Source organism: Pan paniscus, chromosome 19 (assembly GCF_029289425.2).
Source record: "Pan paniscus chromosome 19, NHGRI_mPanPan1-v2.0_pri, whole genome shotgun sequence".
In the NCBI taxonomy this organism is placed as follows: domain Eukaryota; kingdom Metazoa; phylum Chordata; class Mammalia; order Primates; family Hominidae; genus Pan; species Pan paniscus.
Window position 1 is genome coordinate 58,408,529 of NC_073268.2, and position 21,432 is coordinate 58,429,960.

The 21,432-nt window shown below is 38.9% G+C and overlaps 1 protein-coding gene across 4 annotated transcripts in view; it reads left to right on the forward strand.

The window, feature by feature from the left end:
* Window positions 1-755: 755 nt before the first annotated feature.
* TEKT3 (tektin 3) overlaps window positions 756-21,432 on the forward strand; it is a 40,705-nt gene continuing 20,028 nt past the window's right edge. Inside the window, exons 1-5 of one of the 4 annotated variants that reach the window (XM_055101170.2) lie at window positions 2,929-3,081; window positions 4,078-4,175; window positions 4,541-4,574; window positions 13,632-14,239; window positions 17,169-17,252. In XM_055101170.2, coding sequence (XP_054957145.1) covers window positions 13,661-14,239; window positions 17,169-17,252 — 663 coding nt within the window. In that variant the 5' untranslated portion in view covers window positions 2,929-3,081; window positions 4,078-4,175; window positions 4,541-4,574; window positions 13,632-13,660. Of the gene's footprint in view, window positions 3,082-3,808; window positions 4,176-4,540; window positions 4,575-13,631; window positions 14,240-17,168; window positions 17,253-21,432 lie in introns of those variants that run through there. The other 3 variants (XM_003805544.5, XM_055101171.2, XM_008972487.4) reach the window with 3 other exon arrangements.

Genomic DNA, 21,432 nt, shown 5'->3' on the forward strand with positions numbered 1-21,432 from the left:
GTGGTGAGCAAAACAGTCCTGCTTCCTTCCCTCCCCTCCCCTGTTGACATTCATTTTCTGGAAGGGAACTTAGATGTTAATTAAATAATCACACAAAATAAATAACTGGAAACTGGAATGACACAAAGGCATGTGCAAAGGCCCTGAGGTGGCAAAGAGCTTAGAGCATCAAGAAACCTGAATAAGAGCCAGTGTAGGCTGGGTGTGGTGGCTCACACCTGTAATCCCAGCACTTTGGGATGCCAAAGCGGGCAGATCACCTGAGGTCGGGAGTACGAGACCAGCCTGATCAAAATGGTGAAACCCCGTCTCCACTAAAAATACAAAATTAGCGGGGCATGGTGGCACATGCCTGTAATCCCAGCTACTCGAGAGGCTGAGGCAGGAGAATCACTTGAACCTGGGAGGCAGAATTTGCGGTGAGCAGAGATCGCACCACCATTGCACTCCAGCATGGGCAACAAGAGTGAAACTCCATCTCAAAAACAAACAAACAAACAAAAAAAGCCAGTGTAGCTAGTACGCAGTGAGTGAGGGGGAGAGAGGCATGGGGTGAGGTCAGGGGAATAGGAAGAATGTGATGATTAACTTTAGTGCTGGAGGAGAAATGGAGAAAGCAGGCTGTGGACGTGAGTCACTGTGAGGATGGGAACGGGGGTGGAAGTCCAGGGGTGAAGATGGCTAGGCCCACACTTGATTTCTGATAAGGATAGACAGCTCAAAGGGGCTGATAGCATCTTGATGAAGGGCGACGGTTGAGTGATAGGAAGGCTCAGAAAGACTGGAGAGGAGGTTTGGTGACTCTAAATAGAGTGAAAATGTAGCAGCTAAGGAAGTTATAAAAATGACTTCAAGTTATGAAAATGACTAAGACAAAGTTATAAAATAGGCAAAGTCTGCTTTATTGCTTCTCCACTTCTGTATCTTTGATAGTTTCCTACCCCACTAAACATCACACTTCATGCTTTCATTTAACAAACATTGACTGAGTCCCTCTTTCATGGCAGGTAGGAAGCCCCATGCTGGGGATACAGAGATGAACAGAAACAGACACAATCCTGAACTTGTGGAGCTACTGAGAAAGTAAGGTTGAATAGCTGAATCCTAGTGGCCTTGCTTTTTTTTTTTTTAATAAGCATTGTAGGAGGTCTCTATCGTACGGTAAAACTGAAGGGCGAGCATTAACTTCAATTGTGGCAAAGACTTGATAATCATGAAACAATTTTTTTTGACAGAGTATCTAAATTATTTCCAAAACATCATTCAATCCTTTCTATGGAGAACAGAGTTGATCAATTTAACCTGAAATTTTAATCAGGAGGTTTTTGAAATTCACTGACTCAATGTATCATTGAAAAGATCAAACTCTGCTATAATTTCATCTGTTTATTTTTAAATCAGACATTGAATGAATTTCGTCTTCAATTAGCAATGCCATTGGGCATCTAGATGTGTGCAAAGCACAAAGACTGCTCATCATCTTTAAAGAGTTTGCGGGCAATCAGATCTACTTTAGAACAGTTGCCAGTCTTTTGGCCCAAAGAACAAACATGGCATCATTTGCTGCGTTGTCTACGGATTCTAGGCATCTGCAAAGCCCGTGCTGAATACTGAAAATACAAAATGCAGAACACTATGCATGAGAAAAAAGTAATAAAAAAAGACAGCTCAGAGTGGAATGTTTCTTAGGCTGAATGTAGAAAAAGTTGCTGATAAGGAACATAGTGGGAAAACTAGTCAGGATTTGCAGTGCCCTGGTGTCGGGTATGGGAGCCTTGTCTAGTCTTGTGTCTAGGCAAATGAGTAGCCTCTGAGCACTGGGTGTTTTCTGTGGTTTTCCTCTTTGGGGAAAATACTCTGGGCTTATCTCCACAGTTAGAGGGGTCGTGTTGCTTAATGTAAACACTTGAGGCAGCATTCTAACTTTTCTAGATTAGGTTCCCATGAGTTCGGTTGGCCTGAGTCAGCCTCTAATAAACCCAGGACACTGGCATAACCAAGAGTCTGAATTGGCAAAGCTGAGGACCAGCCCCCAACTTGAAGTCACTTCACCGAGGTCTCTTAGGGGCTGGGCAGCCTGCCTTATCCTGGTAAGTCCCTCAGCCTCGTCCTTGGGTGGAGTGCCACACAGTGATTCCCAGAAAAGCCAAAAATAATTAACTGAGGGCTTTATTTTCTTTAGCATTACTAGTTACCAAAGTAACTCAGTGAATTCTCTTGCTGCTCACACGGTTAGACTGCTGCCTCATGGAAAGATGCCTTGAAGTTTGACTGATTTGAGTTTTAGTGTTAGCTCTGCCACTGAGTCACATTGTCTAAGTCAATTAACTTCTCGAACTTCAGTTTCTTCATCTGTACAATATAAACCCCTCTTACAGGGTTGGAAAGAGGTTGCATGGATGAGCAATGATGTATGTATGTAAAAATGTGGGCCAGCACCTGGAAGAAACAGTAAGGGCTGCTGTTTACGGAAATATTTGCTGAAGAGAGAGAGGGAAAGCCCAAACCATTTTCTTAGAGTGAGGAAGCAGGGAAGGAACACTAGATAATTCTGTCACAGGAGAAGCTCTGCTGGAGAGAAGAGAGGCTCGTCAGGAAAGGTGGGGGCTTGTCAACACCTAGGCAGGTGTTAAGGTTCCAGGCAGCCCTGATGTGCCTTAGAATCCGCCAAGTTCTTCGCAGCTGGAAGAGTTCCGAATCAGGCTTCACAGGAGAGGTCGGGAAATCACCGTGGCCTCTCCCTTGGGCTACTCTTCACCCCTTTCACCTCCTAAACCAAGCAGGTCTCCCGGAGGGCGGGGAGCCTCGGTTACTAAGCGTGAGCGCGTCCATAGTAACCGCCGCCCGACGGGTTTCCCTCCTGGCCTGACAGCTCCCGCCTCTCCTATAACTGGCCAATCAGCTCCGGCGAGCCGGCCGGGGCGGCCGCTTAGTGGCCCTCAGGCGCTGCTATCGTCACAGATAGGAAAGGCGGGGCCAGGGCCAGACTGGTCTGGGCCCCAGTCGAGGGCTGCAGGTGGTAGGCCGCGACCCCTTCCTCCCACAGCCCCTTCCCGCCCCTCGCCGGGCATCCGCCGACAGGTGAGTGGTCTCGCTGACTCTAGCCTGCCTCTAGGACTACCCCAAAGGATCCCCCTTCGCCAACCAGGACTCCAACTTCTCGCCTCAGGATCGCGGGAGGTCGCGGACACCCTGCAATTCCTCCCCGCGATCTTCACTTTTCCTTCCAAATAAAAACCGTACAAATCCACAGGCACCTCCCACCCAGACGTTGGTTTCCTCGTAATTTACCTTTCTGATGCTTTTCAAGGGTTTTCAAGGGATGCCCAGGGAAGGGGCATCCGAACCCCCGACACTGTGCTAATTCGTTTAATTTCTTAATTCTAATAATTACCCGTTAGCAGCGCTGTGCCTTTCCACTGCGGTGCTGGCCGCCCCGCACGCTGTTCCTCGTCCCCTCTGCTTCAATAGCCGAGCCTTCAGATCTGCAGCCACGGGGAGGAGAGTTCAATCACCTGGTCTTGTAGACAGAGCTCCTTAAATTCAGATCAAAGCTGTTCTCTCACCGCCCAAAGCCATTTCTGTTTAGCTTGGCTGCAAAGCTTTCGCTTGTGTTTGGGCAGTTTAGACCAAACCCCTTTATGTTTTCTCCTGGATGTATATAGTATTGTAGAGAAATAAACATCCTGGAAATGGGTAAAATTATTTGTTTGATTATTGTGAAAAAATATACAGTTTTACTAACAGGCGAAAATGTTTTGAGGTAACTGACAAAATATTCTACTTTTTTCTTCTTTAAAATAAAATACTTCACACAATAAGTAGAGTGAACCCAGGGGTGAATCCATGTACCCAGTCCAAACTTAAACCAACAAAAAATCGATTACAGGCACAATTAAGGTCTGTTATGTAACCCTTGGAAATCCCATTCCCCTCTCTCCTTCCCTATCCCTATTTACCAACAGAATTTAGCATTTACTTATATTCTGCATATTTTTATACTTTTACTACTCATATGTTTATCCCAAACCAATGTATACTTTTTTTTTGAGACGGAGTCTCGCTCTTGTCGCCCAGGCTGGAGTGCAATGGCATGATCTCAGCTCACTGGAACCTCCGCCTCCCAGATTCAAGAGATTCTCCTGCCTCAGCCCCCTGAGTAGCTGGGATTACAGGTGCCTGCCACCACAACTGGCCAATTTTTTTTTTTTTTTTTTGTATTTTTAGTAGAGACGACGTTTCACCAAGTTGGCCAAGCTGGTCTCGAACTCCTGACCTCATTCGTGATCCTCCCAAAGTGCTGGGATTACAGGCATGAGCCACCGCGCCTGGCCTACTGCTACTTTTTAAGTTGATAGAATGGTTATGCTGTACGTGTTGCAGGTCATTCATTTGAACTGTTGTGTGGTGATTCTTGCATGAATTTACCACATATTATGTATGCATTCTCCTGTTGATGGACTTTTAGTTTGCTCCCTTCAAAAATATTAGAAAGGAATTCTTGTACATTCTAATTGTAAACATATTTGAATTTCTCTAGGTACATACCAAGAAATTGAATTGCTGAGTCACAGGTAATTTGCCATTTCAACTTTACTGGATACTACCATGTAGCTCTCCAATGTGTAATAATTTATATACCATCGATGAATAGAGTTCCTTGACCAAACTTTTTTTTTTGAAGAGATGAAGTTTTCCTGTATTCTTATGTAATATATGCATAAAGAGAAATTAAACATTGATGTCTGATATGATTTCTTCTACTTCTGGTATTTGTTAGTGTATTGGCAGCACTGTTTTATTTCCGCTCCAATTTAGAACTGTAATTAAGTGGCTACAAAGGAACTAAAGGGGTTTGTATGTGAGCCCTTCAAGCCTATGCTTGCCTCTGATCTAAGGCAGGGTGTGGGGCAAGTCATGTAAACTTGTGTCTTCTGCAGAAAATGGTCTGTAGATTTTTGTACTTTAAAATATTTATGATCTTCCAGCCTTGCTTAAATATGCTAATAAAATGTTTACCCAATATGAAGCCAACTTTTGGATTGCAAATGGAGCTTTCCGGTTCTTAAAATCTCTGTGTGATTGATTCTATATTTAGTATGTTAATATTTATGGAAGACTATTGTAGCATTTTTTTCAGTATGTAAATAACTGTTGACCGTAAATTAAGTGCACCTAGTCAAACATTGTATTTGACTTTGTAGCCCATGTCTCATTTCTTAAAATTCTGTTTGGGCGCATGTCTTAGTTTTCTGCTGCTATAACAGAATACCAGAGACTGGGTGATTTATAAAGGCAGAGATTTATTGGGCTCACAGTTCTGGAGGCTAGGAAGTCCAAGATCCAGGGGCTACATCTGATGGGGGTCTTCTTGCTACATCATAATATGGCAGAAGGACAAGTGAATGAAAGAGACAGAGACAACGGGGGTGAATTTATTATTTTATCAGGAGCCCACTTCTGTGATAACTAATCCACTCCCACAATAATGGCATTATTCCATTCATGAGGTCAGACCCCTTATAACATAATCACCTCTTAAAAGTCTCACCTCTTAATACTGCACAATGGTAATTAAATTTCAACTTGAGTTTTAGAGGGGAACATTCAAACCAAAACATCATGATTAAATGTATAATAAGCAGTTGCCTAATTTAGGGGATTTTTCCATAGCTATTTTCAGTCATTTTTCCAAAGAATTTGCTGTTTCTTTGCAAATATGAGATATTTATAGCATCAGTTAATGATCTTAGTATGTGCTGCACATGCTCTCTTAAGAATTGACTGGCTGGGCATGGTGGCTCACACCTGTAATCCCAACACTTTGGGAGGCCGAGGCTGGCAGATCACGAGGTCAGGAGATCGAGACCATCCTAGCTAACATGGTGAAACCGCGTCTCTACTAAATAATACAAAAAAAAAAAAAAAAAAAAAATTAGCCAGGTGTGGTGGCAGGCAGCTGTAGTCCCAGCTACGCGGGAGGCTGAGGCAGGAGAATGGCGTGAACCCGGGAGGCGGAGCTTGCAGTGAGCCAAGATGGCGCCACTGCACTCCATCCTGGGGGACAGAGCGAGACTCCGTCTCAAAAAAAAAAAAGAATTGACTCAGAATTTAGAGAGTAAGTTAATCATTGTGAAAGATGCGCACCACCAAAGTAAGCCATAGGCTTTTAAAAACTGAGGTATTTCTTCCTTAAAAGTTTGGTAGAATTCACCAGTGAACCCATTGGAGCTTGAAGTTTTCTTTGAGGAAAGTTTTTAAACTGTAGATTCAATTTTTAAAAAATACTACAAGGCTACTCAGGTTTTCTAACTCTTCTTTAATCAGTTTTGGTTATTTGTATCTTTCAAAAATTTTGTCCATTTCATCTATGTTGTCAAATTTCTTGCCATAAAGTTGTTAGTAATATTGCTTTATTCACTTTATATAATGTTTGCAGGATCTGTAGGAATATTACCTCTCCCATTCCTGATATTAGTAATTCGTCTTCTCTTTTTAATTTTGATAAGCCTATCAAGTGGTTTATCAATTTTATTGATAGAGTTTCATTGTTTTTCTTTTCTATTTGTTTATTTTCTATTTCATTGATTTTTTTTCTCCTTTATTTTCTTCCTTCTACTTTGGGTTTACTTTTTTTTTTCCTACCTTTTAAGATGAAAGCACAGATCACTGATTTTACCTCATTCTTATTTACTAATGTAAGCACTTAAAGCTATAAATTTACCTCTAATAACTATTTTAGTTGCATCTCACAAATTTTGTTATGCTGTTTTCATTTTCATTCAGTTAAGAATATTTTCTAATTTCCCGTGTAATTATTGATTCATGAGGTATGGAGTAAGGTGTTGTTTCATTTGCTACTATTTGGGGATTTTCCAAATATCTTTCTATTATTGTTTTCTAACTTAATTCTGATATGGTCAGTTAACATACTTTGTATAATTTTTATATTTTAAGTTTATTGAGACTTGTTTATGACTCATGATACGGTCTACATTGGTGAATGTTTTCTGTGTAGTTGGGGATAGTGCGTATCTGCTATTTTGAGTAGGGTGTTCTAAAGATGCAAATTAGGTCCAGTTAGTTGTAACGTTGTTCAAATATTCTATGTATTAACCAATATTTTGTTTACTTGCTCTATGATTTACTAACAGACAAATGTTGAAATATTGAAATATAATGTAGATTTGTCTATTTCTCATTTTAGTTCTGTCAATTTTTGCTTTAGGTGTTGAAAGTTAGGTAAATGATTACATAAACATTTAATATTGCTATATCTCCTTGACTGATCCCTTTATCCTTATTTTTCTCTTTATCTCCGATAATATTTCTTGTTTAGCAGTCTACTTGATTTGATATTAATATAGCCACTTCTGTATTCTTTTGATTAGTGTTTAAACAGTCTATCTTTTCTCATACTTTTATTTATTCCTTTTTTCTTTTCTCTTGAGATGGAGTCTCACTCTGTCACCCAGGCTGGAGTGCAGTGGCATGATCTCGGCTCACTGCAACCTCCGCCTCCCAGGTTCAAGCAATTCTCTGCCTCAGCCTCCTGAGTAGCTGGGATTACAGGCAACTTCCACCATGCCCAGCTAATTTTTGTATTTTTAGTAGAGTTGGGGTTTCACCATCTTGGCCAGGCTGGTCTTGAACTTCTGACCTCGTGATCCACCAGCCTCAGCCTCCCAAAGTGCTGGGATTACAGGCGTGAGCCACCGTGCCCAGCCCATATTTTTATTTTTAACTTATTTGTGTTTTATATTTAAAGTGAGATTTTTCCTGGACAGCTTATAGTTCAATATTGCTATTTAAAAACGATTTCTAATAATCTGTGCCTTTTAATTGGATTGTTTAATTATCAGCATAGTTGGATTTGTATCATTTTCCTGTTTTTTCTTTGTCTTATTTTTGGTTCTCTTTTCTCTTGGAATAATTATGAGTCTTTTTTGTCTTCCATTTTTTTCCTTCATTATTGGTCAAAACTCTTGTTTTTTAGTCTTAGATATTGCTCCAGCTCAGTGGTTCAAAAACATTTTTATCTCAGGACACCTTTACATTCTTAAAAATATTGAGGACCTCAAAGAGCTTTTACTTATGTGAATTATATCTATTGTATTTATTATACTAGAAATTAAAAACTATAAATTATTTTAAAATAACCATAATAATCCATTATACATTAACATGTTTTTATTAAAACATTTATTTTTATTATTGTTTTTTTCTGAAACAAAAAATAATTTAGTAAGAAGTATTTAGTATTGTTTTATATTTTTGGCAAAGTAATTTTTTAGCTTAATAGCTGGGCTCTCATCCTCATTCAGCCTGTTGTGATAGTATGTATCATGTCACCTCTGAAAAGCTCCATCGTAAATTTGTGAGAAAGGCAAATAGCATCTGAGTATTTACTATGAAAACAATTTTGACCATTTCACCTCCAAAGAGGTCTTAGGCATACCCATGGGTCCTTAGTTTACATTTTGAGAACTGGCTAAAGTTTGCAATACATATTTTTAACTTATCACAGTATATGTTTAAATGACATTATTTCACTTCAGTTATAAGACCCTTATAATCTAATATGGCCATCTAAGCCCTCCTATCATTTGTGCTGTGGCTACCGTATAATTTACTTCTATTTTATTAATGCCACAATTTTTTATTTTTAGTTTAATGATCTTTTAAAGAAATTTGAAAGTTAGAAAGATTTTTTTTTTCTTATTAGCACACATGCTTACCATTTCTGACATTTTTATTTCTTTGTGTGGATCCAAGTTTCCATCTGGTATAATTTCCTTTTGCCTAAAGAATTTCCTTTAACGATTCTCTTATTGCAGGCCTGCTGCTGATGAATTCTTTTGGATTTTGTTTTTATGAAAAGATTTTATTTCACCTTCATTTTTTGAAGGATATTTTCACTAGGTATAGAATTTGAGGCTTACCCTTTCTTCCAGCCCTTTTAAAATGTTGTTTGTCTTCTGGTTTGGGTAGTTTCTGACAATAATTCAGCACTAATTCTTATCTTCGTTCTTTTTTTCCAAATATGTCCTTCCTCTCTGATTTTCAAATTTTCTCTCTATCACTGGTTTTCAGCATTTTGATTATGAGCCTTGGAGTGGTGGTGGCAGCAGGGGGTTGTGTGTGTGCACGTGTGTGTGTGTGTGTGTGTGTGTGTATTCTTGGAGTTTGTGGAGCTTCTTGACCTAGGTATTTATAGTTTTCAGCAAACTTGGAAAATATACAGCCATTATTTCCTCAAATATTTTTGTCGCTCTACTTTTTTTTATGGCACTGCAAAACCTTAATATTAGAACCTTTGCTATTGCACCATAGGTTACCAAGGTGCTTTTAATTTTCTTTTTTAGTTAAAAAAAATGTCTGAGCTCACTAATTTCTAATGTGCTGTTAATCTCATGTAGTGAAGTTGTGCAAGTATATATTGTATGTTTTATTCCTGAAATTTATTTGGTTCTTCTCTAGTCTTCCATTTCTGTCTTCTCAATGTCCTTGTATCAAATACTTGTATGTAGTTTACTAGTTCCATCATCTCTGCCATTTCTAGGCCTCCTTCCATTGACTGATTTTTCTTTAGGGGTTACATTTTTGAGCTCCTTATTATGTCTGGTCATTTTTGACTGGATGCTGGACATTGTGATGTTACATATTTGAGTGTCTTGATGTCAGGTAGTTAAGTTACTTGTGGATTAGCTTGATATCTTTCAGACCTGTTTTCAAGCTTTGCTAGAGTGAGTCTTCATTACCTTCACTCCAGGCATAGTTCAGCCCTACCTCTAACGTGTGGCCTCTCTAGTGTCTCCCTTGAATGCTCCAGGTGATTGTCAATGACCCTCCAATCTAGTTAGTCTGTGTTCATAATGTATCTCCACCCTCTGTGAGTTCTAGAAATTGTTCAGCTAACAGCTCTGCCATCACTGTTTGCCAAGGTTTGTGGAGTGTTCCTTGATGCATGTGCAGCGTATTCTCAGCAAAGACTCACAAAGATCCCTTTGTAGATTTCTGGATCTCTATTTCTGCATAGCTCACTTTATTCCAGAAACCTGCTCTACAATTTCTAGCTTTCTCAGCCTCCCTAAATTCTGATCACTTTCTCAACTCACAAAAGCTGCCAGGTTCTGTTCAGTTTTCATGTTTTTTCTCATTGTCTGAAAATTGCCTTTAGGCACAATGCCTTGACAATCAGAGGGCTCACCTTATTTGTTTCCCTTCTCTCAAGGATCAGAGTCCTATGATGCCTGTTGTCTGAGGTCTGAATGCAGTTATTTCATATATTTTGTCTAGATTTTTAGATATAAGAGGCTAAGTCTGGTTTTTATTATTTTGTCATGGTTGGAGGTAGAAATCAGTTTTCAGTTTTTAAGTATTTCTTAGTTCATGACAGTCTTGGTTTTCTTGACCATTAATGGCCCAAAATGCATGACAGTGGAATATTTTGGTAAAACCATCCCCACGTGATGTCTTTTATTCAGTCTTCCTGAATGACTTACAAGATGGCTGGTGGAGCTAGAACTTCAGGTGTGGCTGTAAAATATTCTCTCCATATGAAACTGACTGCCGTACATGAGGAGTTCTACTTCTGTGATCTGTAAACCACTATGCTTTATGCTTTAGATTCCAGATTCTAAGACAAATCTCACCTCTAATTAAAAAACACATCACCAGGTGCTTCTGTAAACTATATTTGTTTTTCTCAGTCCACATATCTCATCTGGTGTGTAAACCTCTGCATCTTCAGATATCACCCCCGGAGCAGATGACTCACATTTCAAACATGGGTTGAGACGTCTCAAGATGCCATTATAACAAATGCTGGGAAAACTCACGTGGCATTCTACACGTGAAATTCCATGGTTGAAGGATGAAGTGAGTTATTGGTTTCTGGATCTCTTATTGTCAAGAATTAAGCAGGCAGGGCATGATGGCTCATGCCTGTAATCCCAGCACTTCGGGAAGTTGAGGTGGGGGATCACTTGTGGCCAGGAGTTTGAGACCAGCCTGGGCAACATAGTGAAACCTGCTCATCTCTACTGAAATAAATAAATAAAAGTAGCCAGGCATGGTGGTGTGTGTTTGTAGCTCCAGCTACTTGGGAGGATTGCTTGAGCCTAGGAGTTCAAGGCTGCAGTGAGCAGTGATCATGCCACTGCATTCCAGCCTGCGCAACAGAGCAAGATTCTGTCTCTGAAAATAAAATAAACCAGCTGGGCGTGGTGGCTCACACCTGTAATCCCAGCACTTTGAGAGGCCGAGGTGGGTGGATCACAAGGTCAGGAGATCGAGACCATCCTGGCTAGCATGGTGAAACCCCGACTCTACTAAAAATACAAAAAATTAGCCAGGCATGGTGGCGGGCGCCTGTAGTCCCAGCTACTCGGGAGGCTGAGGCAGGAGAATGGTGTGAACCTGGGAGGCGGAGCTTGCAGTGAGCCGAGATCATGCCACTGCACTGGAGCCTGGGCGACAGAGTGAGACTCTGTCTAAAAAATAAAAATAAAATAAAATAAACCAAAGCCAAGTAGGAGTGGTCCATCACCACTTGAAGTTTCTTGCTAGAAATAAACCAGATTATTTATTGATCTGACATAGGGAAGGGGTTGGAACTAAAGACAACTTTAAGGACCCTAATGCCTCAGTACTTTAAATTTCCTTTTTCAAAAAGTAATGTTTAAGTTTCAAATTGAAGCAAAGAACTGCAAATGGTAACTAAGGCTTTTGTTTTCACCATCAGTCTGTAAGTTTGGCCAGTATAACACGTTTGGGGGCCGTAGGAAGGAAGAATTCAGCAGAAAGAGAACTAGGGTTCTATAAGCACAGGGCCACGGGTAGCAATTTTATCATGTGATCTGTGTGGATTTTGACTTGAACGCAATTCTACAGATAGATTATTTTGTACTTGGGTACCAAAGTCCTCAAGACATAGCTATTTAAGTAGTCACTAAAGAATTTTTATTTTTCTGAGCAGTGCATAGAATTGGATCTGATTGTAGTTTTGCTTTTTAGTAAAAAAGTCCATAGACATTAACCCCAAAACAGAATGACATTTAAATGCTAAAAGATACATAATGGTCTGTGGCATCCTTGGCTTTCTGGAATAACAACGACCAAAAGTTTCAGACAATGGAACTGGTAAAAAGAATGAAGTAGATCTGTATGTTCTAACAGGGGGAGTGGCCCAGAAAATATACTTAAGTTAAAAAAAAAAAAAAGATCTACAATGATATATACGATGATTAGGATAATTCAGTTTTTGTATTAAAAAGCTTTGTATATAGGTATAGATGGTATATAGGTAGAGGTATATAAAATATAAATAATACACATGTTGGTATATGAATAGGAAAAATCTGGAAAGATACAACTATTAATGAACTATTTAGTGGCTACTTCTGAGGAGTTCACCTTTGCGGGGAGGAAGGATATTTTTCTTTTACTTTATCTACTTCTCTGAGGTAGCAATTTAAAAAGTTAAGATCTATTGCACACTTTCTATGTGTCCGACACTCTGCTAAGCCTTCTAAATACGTAGCATTGTCTTAGCCCTCATAACCCCATGGCTTCCCTAGGATTTCTGTTATACATTCGAGGTGCTTACAGGTTGTAGGTTGCCAGGAAAGGAGATCCAGGTACTTGCCTCGAGCTGCGTTTGCATATCAACCACACCATTGTTATCCAGATGGAGTGTTTATTTAGGATGACTTGTGGGGGCAGGGGCGGGGAGTTGCCAAGCAATTCCCTGCTGCTACCACTGCTCACAACAGTCCAAAGAAGGAAGTGCTATTATTATTCCCTATTATTTCTAAGTGAAGCAACCGAGGCACAGAGAGGTTAAGTAATTTACCCAGTGTCACATAGCTAATAAATAGGTGGGCTCACCTTGTTTCTCTTTTCTCATGGCTCAGAGTCCTGTGCTGTCCATTGTCCAATGTCTGAAATCAGTAGTTTCTTGTCTAGATTTTTAGATATAAGAGGCTAAGTCTAGTTTTTATTAGTCTATCATGGTTTGAGACAGAAATCTGTTTACTTATTTATTTTTTAGACGGAGTCTCTCTGTAGCCCAGGCTGGAGTGCAGTGGTGCGATCTCAGCTCATTGCAATCTATCTGCCCCCCACCCCCGCCACCAGGTTCAAGCGATTCTCCTGCCTCAGCCTCCTGAGTAGATGGGATTACAGGTGCCTGCCGCAATGGCTGGCTAATTTTTGTATTTTTAACAGAGACGACATTTCGTCTTGTTGGCTAGGCTGGTCTCGAACTCCTGACTTCAAGTGAGAAATCTATTTTGAATCCCTATCCGTTAAGATGCATACATAGTTTAGGCTCCTAATTTGAATTTGTTGCAACAAGACAATATTACTCTCATAATTTTCACAAAAATTCAAAAGTTCAAATGGCCAATAAAAATGTGATCTTTATACATTCTAGAGACATAGAGATTAAAAAAAAACTTTGTTGGAATATATTATCGATGGTGAATGTGGATAACAAATGAGAACAAGCATCTAATGTGTTCAGGGCCTCTGCAACTGATACTAAGTCAGATGTGGCCTTTTATCTGTATGTTTCACCAGAGATTATTTTATGTGACTGTCTTATTTTACTTTTTATTTTTTAACAGGAGAGATTTACAAATAGTGTTTTGGCATCATGGAACGTGGAGGTTGTACTTTAACGGCAACTTACGCCCACCCTAGACCAACACCAACCAACTTTCTACCAGCCATCAGTACCATGGCCTCAAGCTACAGGGACCGCTTTCCCCACTCCAATTTGACCCATAGCCTGAGCCTTCCTTGGAGACCCAGCACATACTACAAAGTCGCCTCCAATTCCCCAAGCGTGGCCCCGTACTGCACCAGATCACAGAGGGTGTCCGAGAATACCATGCTTCCCTTTGTTTCCAACAGAACCACTTTCTTCACAAGATACACACCGGATGACTGGTACAGGTCCAATTTAACCAACTATCAAGAGTCCAACACTTCCCGACATAATTCGGAGAAACTACGAGTGGATACATCTCGCCTGATTCAAGACAAATATCAACAAACAAGAAAAACTCACGCAGACACAACCCAAAATCTGGGAGAACGTGTCAATGACATAGGGTTTTGGAAATCTGAAATCATTCATGAGTTGGATGAAATGATTGGAGAGACAAATGCACTTACTGATGTGAAGAAAAGACTGGAGCGGGCTTTGATGGAGACTGAAGCCCCTCTTCAGGTAAGACCTTATGATAGAACACACTGAATTTTTATGATTATTACCCACTGGTTGAGTTACTGTGGTTATTTATATATTGACTTATGTTTTACTTCATCTGTTGAAGCCAACCCCCTATCAATATATCTGTGACTGTTTTCAGCAATGGCAAAACCACTGCCTATTTTTTTTTAATGCATTATACACTTTAAGAACAACCACTTTAAGAGGTAATTCTGAATGCAGAGCAAAGAAGACTAATTAAAGAGACACCATTAGGACACACAATGTTTTAAGGTGAACATGCCATCTGTATTCCGCCATTCTCACATTGCTATAAAGAAATACCTGAGACTCAGTAATTTATAAAGAAAAGAGGTTTAATTGGCGCCTGGTTCTACAGGCTGTACAGGAAGCATAATGGCTTCTGCTTCTGGGGAGCCCTCAGGAAGCTTCCAATCATGGCAGAAGGCAAAGGAGGAGCAGGTATCTTAAATGAAGGGTCCAGGGGCAAGAGAGAAGGGGGGAAGGTGCCACACACTTTTAAACAACCAGATCTCCAGAGAACTCATTCACTATCCTGAGAACAGCGCCGAGGGGATGGTGCTAAAGCATTCATGAAGGATCTACCCCCACGATACAATCACCTCCCACCAGGCCCCACCCCCAGCATTGTGGATTACAATTTGACTTGAGATTTGTGCAGGGACACAGATCCAAACCATATGACCATCTTATCTCTTAAATAGGCTGCTTCATCATTGCTGTCACTAAATTAAAATAAACAATATTCGAGACCAAAACCTTTATTTTTTTAGTCTGTATCATGAAACGCCTCCTGTATATATGTTCTGATTCCCTTTTAGGACGTAGTGACATCATCAAATGAGACCATCTTAGGGCATGGAATTTGCTTGATTAAATAGAACAATGGTGCTGAGATTGGCCAGTTGCCATAGTAATGTAGGGAGCATTTCAGTTGGTTACTGGCCTCTGACCAGGCTTCTGAATGGGCTCAGGTCACCTCTAACCCTCAGGCTATGCGATGGGCCCTCCAACCCCATTCCACCCTCCTCCATTGAAAGAAGACATTCCATGTTTGAAGATGTGCAAATTATACAAATTATTTTAGAAGTATACATTTTGATGAGCACAGCTAGCACCATTTTTCCTCATGTTTGCATGACTTATTCCCATGTGATGAGCACTTGCTGTAGTTCTCTACCACAGCATCTGTGGTAGAAGAGTTTAGAGAATCAAGGAGCTGAAAGTCTGGTGAGTGGAGGAGTTTCTTGGGGCACCCTGTGCACCGTCACTTCCTACTGCAACCCCTCCCCGCTGTACAAAAACACATACAGAGGCACACAATCCCCAGGAATCCTGAGAACGGCTGATAGTTCACTAATGATCTTTTTGAATTAATTCATCATAAATTTTTGTTTAGAATCAGAAGGGCTTCTACGCCTTCCCTGAGCATCAGATTACTCTGAAGTATTGGTTTATTCTACAGTTCTTCCTACCCTTGACTGCCTTTAAGAATTGAAAATATCCTTAAAATGATAGCTACTTTCTTAATTTCCAGTGGAGATTCAGTTTCTTCTCTTAGTAACCCTTTCAGTGATGACTACTTTCAGAAAGATGGTTCTAATTTGAATTTTTTCTGCAGTTTTTGTCCAGATGTTCTTGTGTGTTTGAAAATTTATTGCCAACACAGTATTAGAGGGTCCTTTTTAAATTGAGTCACATGAACAAATAAGCCTCCAAAGAGAAAATATAGGCGATCAACAAATATAAGAAAAAATGTTAAAGCTTAATGATAAAATACAAATTAAATCAATGAAATAACTACCTTTGGCCTATCAAATTTGCAATAATGAAAATGCATGACATTTAGAGCTGGCGTAAGAGCAGAAAATGGGCACTTTCATATATTACTGGTGGGGCTATGGATTGGTAGAAATTTCCTGGGAAGCAGTTTGGTAATACATATCAAAATAATCAGAGTTCCCCTCTACCCATTAATTCTTCTTCTGGTAAGTGATACTATTAAACAATTAGAGATTCACTCAAAGATTTTGTTCAGTGATAGTATATCTGGATTATAGTATACATATCATTATATTTTATGCTTTTAAAAATTTAATATTATTTGGGAGTCCTATGTTATGGAATAGTCTTCGAGAAAAGCATTTTAACTGCTACATAATGTTCTTTCATACATAATTTATTGTTAGAAATTTAAGCTGTTTTCCATTATAGCCACTAACATACTTTATCTCAAAGAATATTTCATGATTTGGGTCTACTGTTTAATGTCAATACTAAAAAGCATAATATAAAGTTGTGAGAACATTATAACCTCTATCTTGTTAAGACAAACAAAGTAGTAATAGGAGTATGGCTAAATCATATTTTCTACTTTTCTATATTTTTTCTCTTTAGTGAGTAAAGGCATATTATTTTGATAATTGGGAAAACAATAAATGACACTTTAAAAATAATCACTGGGACTTTTGGCAACACAAAAATTTTGATGTTTTTAAAGATAATCATTCATTTCTTCCTATTCTCAGTAGAAAATATTTAGAAATAATATCTTGAAGACTTGTGTCTCATGTTACTGAACTATCTCACCTGAAGAAAGTAATGCCAACTAATGCCCTCAAATGCTAATTTGCGGGGATCAAGTAAATGCCATCTGCTTCATTTTGTCAACTTTCCAAGTTAGGAATATTTTCAAACTATTTTGAAGAGCTACCTCTTTACCTTTTAACTAGCAGCAGAGATTCATTTAGTTGTTACAGTCTGTTTCAGGCTAGATTTTCACAAAAGGGCTGGAAAAGTTGGTATTGGGAGTATCTATTGACTTATTTTTGAAACAAATTATTAGAGCTGCTAGTCATGGATTGTCAGTTTTTATTAGTGCTTTCCATTATCTGTGTATCTGTAGGTAGCCCGAGAATGTCTATTTCATCGAGAAAAGAGAATGGGAATCGACCTAGTTCACGATGAAGTTGAAGCACAACTGCTGACGGTAAATATGGGGGAAATGCATCAGTCACAGGCAGCTTAGTTGTAAATGTGTGTTGAATATGTAGAAGCAAAAAAGGATGTTACATAAAATGACTTATAAGTAAAGCATTATCGTATCAGATGCTGATAGCATTTAGCAAAGACATGTTTTTCTTGGTTATAACACATATTCAATGAGAATATGAAAATGCAAACAAGAGTAAATAAACATAAAAATCACTTGAAGCTTTATTAGACAGAAATCACTATTAATTTTGGAGTATTTCAGTCTTTTTATTAATCATGCTTTTTTTTTCTACCATTCCGTTGCATCTTTTTATTAATCCTTCTTAGATAGGCACCACCTAACTCACACAATGATGCTCAGATATGTCTCCAAGATTCAGATCATTGTATTTATAAATTTGAATAGTGTATACTCATTTAAAATTATATTGGGGTAATTTTTACCATATCATTAGATACTTTTTTTTTTTTTTGAGACAGAGTCTTGCTCTTATCGCCCAGGCTGGAGTGCAATGGCACAATCTCGGCTCACTGCAACCTCTGCCTCCTAGGTTCAAGCGATTCTCCTGCCTCAGCCTCCCAAGTAGCTGGGATTACAGGCACCTGCCACCATGCCTGGCTAATTTATGTATTTTTAGTAGAGATGGGATTTCACCATGTTGGCCAGGCTGGTCTTGAACTCCCAACCTCATGATCTGCCTGCCTCAGCCTCCCAAAGTGCTGGGATTACAGACTTGAGCCACTGCACCCAGCCTGGATATTCTTTTAAGACATGATTTTTAATGGTTAGGCAGTGTTCTACAATGTAAAGGTGCTATCTTTTTTTTTTTTTCCAATCAATCATCTCTTATATAGTTAGGTTGCTTCCCTATCCCACTCCTTTGTTTTCCTATTTTAATAGCACTGCAGTATACAAAAATATTATTATTGATAACTGTAGTTACTCCTGATTATTTCTTTAGAATATATTTTGGGAAGTGTAATTGATGTGCCAAAGGTTCTATGCATTTGAAAGCTTTTGATATGTAGCCAAATTGCCATCCAGAAACTTACAGTTGCATCTGCACTACTCTGCTGATCTCCCGCTAATCTCTCTTCCACCTTCCACCAATTAAATCTGGTTTAGTTCTAATTTCTCTGATCTTCACTTCTTAGACTTGTTACCACAGATCTCTATCATTTCTTAAGATTTCAAGTATCATGTACCTGGAGCCCTTCCCAATCTCTTTTTTCAGCCCAGGCACTTTATAAAGCATTAGTTCTTCATTCCTAAGTACTTGCCAAACATTTTTTAGCTTGGTAACTTTTTTTTTTCTGGTTCACATTCATAAAGCCTGCTTAGCCTATTGCCTGTCCCTTTCTATTGATGGTACCAGTGTTCCTTCATCACCATGGCTTGCTGCCCGTTGTCTCCCAAACTCCTTTAATCCATTTCCAGCTCTTTAAAAAAATACCTGGTTGATAAGAAATTCCAAAGCACCTTTCCTTCCCCACATTTCCCTTGGATCTATCCTATACATTCTCATGAGTTTCTTCCCTCTGCTACGAACTCTTCCTTGACTCCCTAATTTCTGCAGGAGAAAAATCCACTAAGGCCTCTCTTGTCTGACTCCCTCCTCATTTCTCAGCTTCATTTCCCTGTCTAATTTCACAGAATTTCTGCTGCAGTGAATCCATCTTCTCTGTCCCTGCACAAGCTTTGCAGGGTCACACCTCTTCGCCTCTTTTTAATTGGTCCTTGGTGAGAATTGAGTCCTTGGTAGGAAAGTAAGTATGACAAGGTAGCAGCCGAGTCCTCAGAGTAATTTTATCCCCACACGGCATCAACACCCTGCTTTAACATCACTTACATTTTCTTAGTGACCCATGACATTAAAGATGACAAGCAGACTTTTTTCTTTGCTCTTTCCTTTCCTCTACTGTCTGGTTCTCTGAGAGAACTCTTGAGTTGAAATAATATACTCAGGAAAGCTTTGGCTACTACAGAAAGGTTTTGTAATCTACTGTAAAAATCACTGTCCCTATTGCCGGACAGGAGTGGTTAGAAATAGAACATTCTGAATGAAATAGTTTTGCAGTGATGGGTCTCCACTCTTCTGTTTCTTCTTTCCCAGCCTTTGATGAATCTCACAAGCGTTAAAATAATCTGTCATCTACTTTGTCATCCTAACTGGATAGGAATTTACCATCATCTCTCCTGTGGCCTTTTGTTCTCACTAATCCTGAGATGTTCTGTATGAAATAAATTACAAGGCAGTTCTAACAGCTTAACTTCATCACCTTGCCCACAAACACACTATGATATTTCCAACAGATTTTTTTTTGGTACTTGGATACATTTAGTGTTTCCATTACTTGAGTAGTGGCTCTCAAACCTGACTACACGTTAGAATCACCTGGCAAAGATTTTAAAAATATCAATGGCTGGGTCCCACACCCAGAGATGCTGATTCAAATCTGCAGTGGGGACTAGGCATTGATCTTTTTAAAATATCCCCCAGGTAATCTTAATGACTAGGCAGAGTAAAGAACAAGTGCCTCAGAAATCCAAAATATTGCTGAAAGAAATTAAAGATGACCTAAATAAATGGGCATATCATGTCTATGGATGGGAACATCCATAAACATGGATGTTCGTGTTAAGATGGCAATATTTCTCAACTAGATTCATAGACTCAACACAATTCCTATCAAAATCCCAGCTGACTTCTTCGTAAAAATTGGTGAGCTAATCCTAAAATTCATATAGAAATTCAAAGGATAGTGAATAGCCAAAATAATATTGAAAAAGAAGAAAGTTGGAGGACTTACACCTCCTGATTTCAACACTTACTATAAAGCTGCAATATGTAAGACAGTGTAGTACCTGCCTAACAATAGACACAATTTGAGAGTTGAGAAATAAACCATCACATTTACCATCTATTGATCTTTGACAATGATGCCAAGGCAATGCAATGGGAAGAGTGTCTTCAACAAATGGTATTTGGACAATTGGATATCCACATGCGAAAGAATGAAGTTGGATTCCAAATCACAACATACAAAATAGTTAAGTCAAAAGGGATCAAAGACCTATACATAAGAGCTAAAACTGTAAGACTTTTAGAAAAGAACACAGGCATGAATATTCATGACATTGGAATAGGCAATAGTTTTTTAGATGTGATATCAAAAGCACAAACAACACAAGGAAAAGCAGATAAACTGGACATCATCAAAATTAAAAATGTATTTTGAAGAACACTAGCAACAAAGTGAAAAGAGTTGTATGTAGAATATATAAATAACTGTCACAATTAAAAAAATCAACCCAATTAAAAATGGGCAAAGGATCTCACAATGAAATATGACTTCATACCCACGAGGATAGTTATAATAAAAAATATAGAAAATAACAAGTTGGCTGGAATGTGGAGGAATTAGAACCCTAATACATTGCTGATGGGAGTGTAAAACGAGGCAAATCCTTTGGAAAATGGTTAAGCATGAATGACCCTGTATGATCCATAGGATCCAGTAGTTCTACTCCCAAGCGTCATTCCAGGAGAAAAGAAAACATATGCCCAAACAAAAATTTGTGCATGGATATTTATAACAACATTATTCATAGCAGCCAAAAAGTAGAAACAACTCAAATGTCTATCAACTGATGAATGGAAAAGTAAAATGTAAGATAGTCGTACAATAGGTTATTCTGCCAAAAAAAAAGGAATGATGTGCTGCTCTGTTGCTATAACATGGATGAATATTGAAAACATTATGCTACATGAAAGAAGCCATCACAAAGGACCACATATGGTAATTCCATTTATATGAAATTTCCAGAATACGGAAATCTATAGAGACTATAAGTAGGTTTGTGGTTGCTTATTATGAAAGGAGGCTTGGGGGATTGGAAATTGTGGGTGACAGCTAATGGGCACATGATTTCTTTGGAAGGTAATGGAAATGTTTTAAATTTGGTTCCGGTGATGATTATACAACTCGGTGAATATACTAAAAACCATCAAACTGCACACTTTAAACAAGTGAATTATATGGTCTGTGAATTATATCTCAACAAAGCTGTTTCTTAAAAACAAGAACCACTGCATTAGAGGTTTCTAGTTTCTAGGTCAGTAGCAGGGGGGTCCTTTATCTCAAAAACCTGACAGTGGTGGCTTTATCTCAAA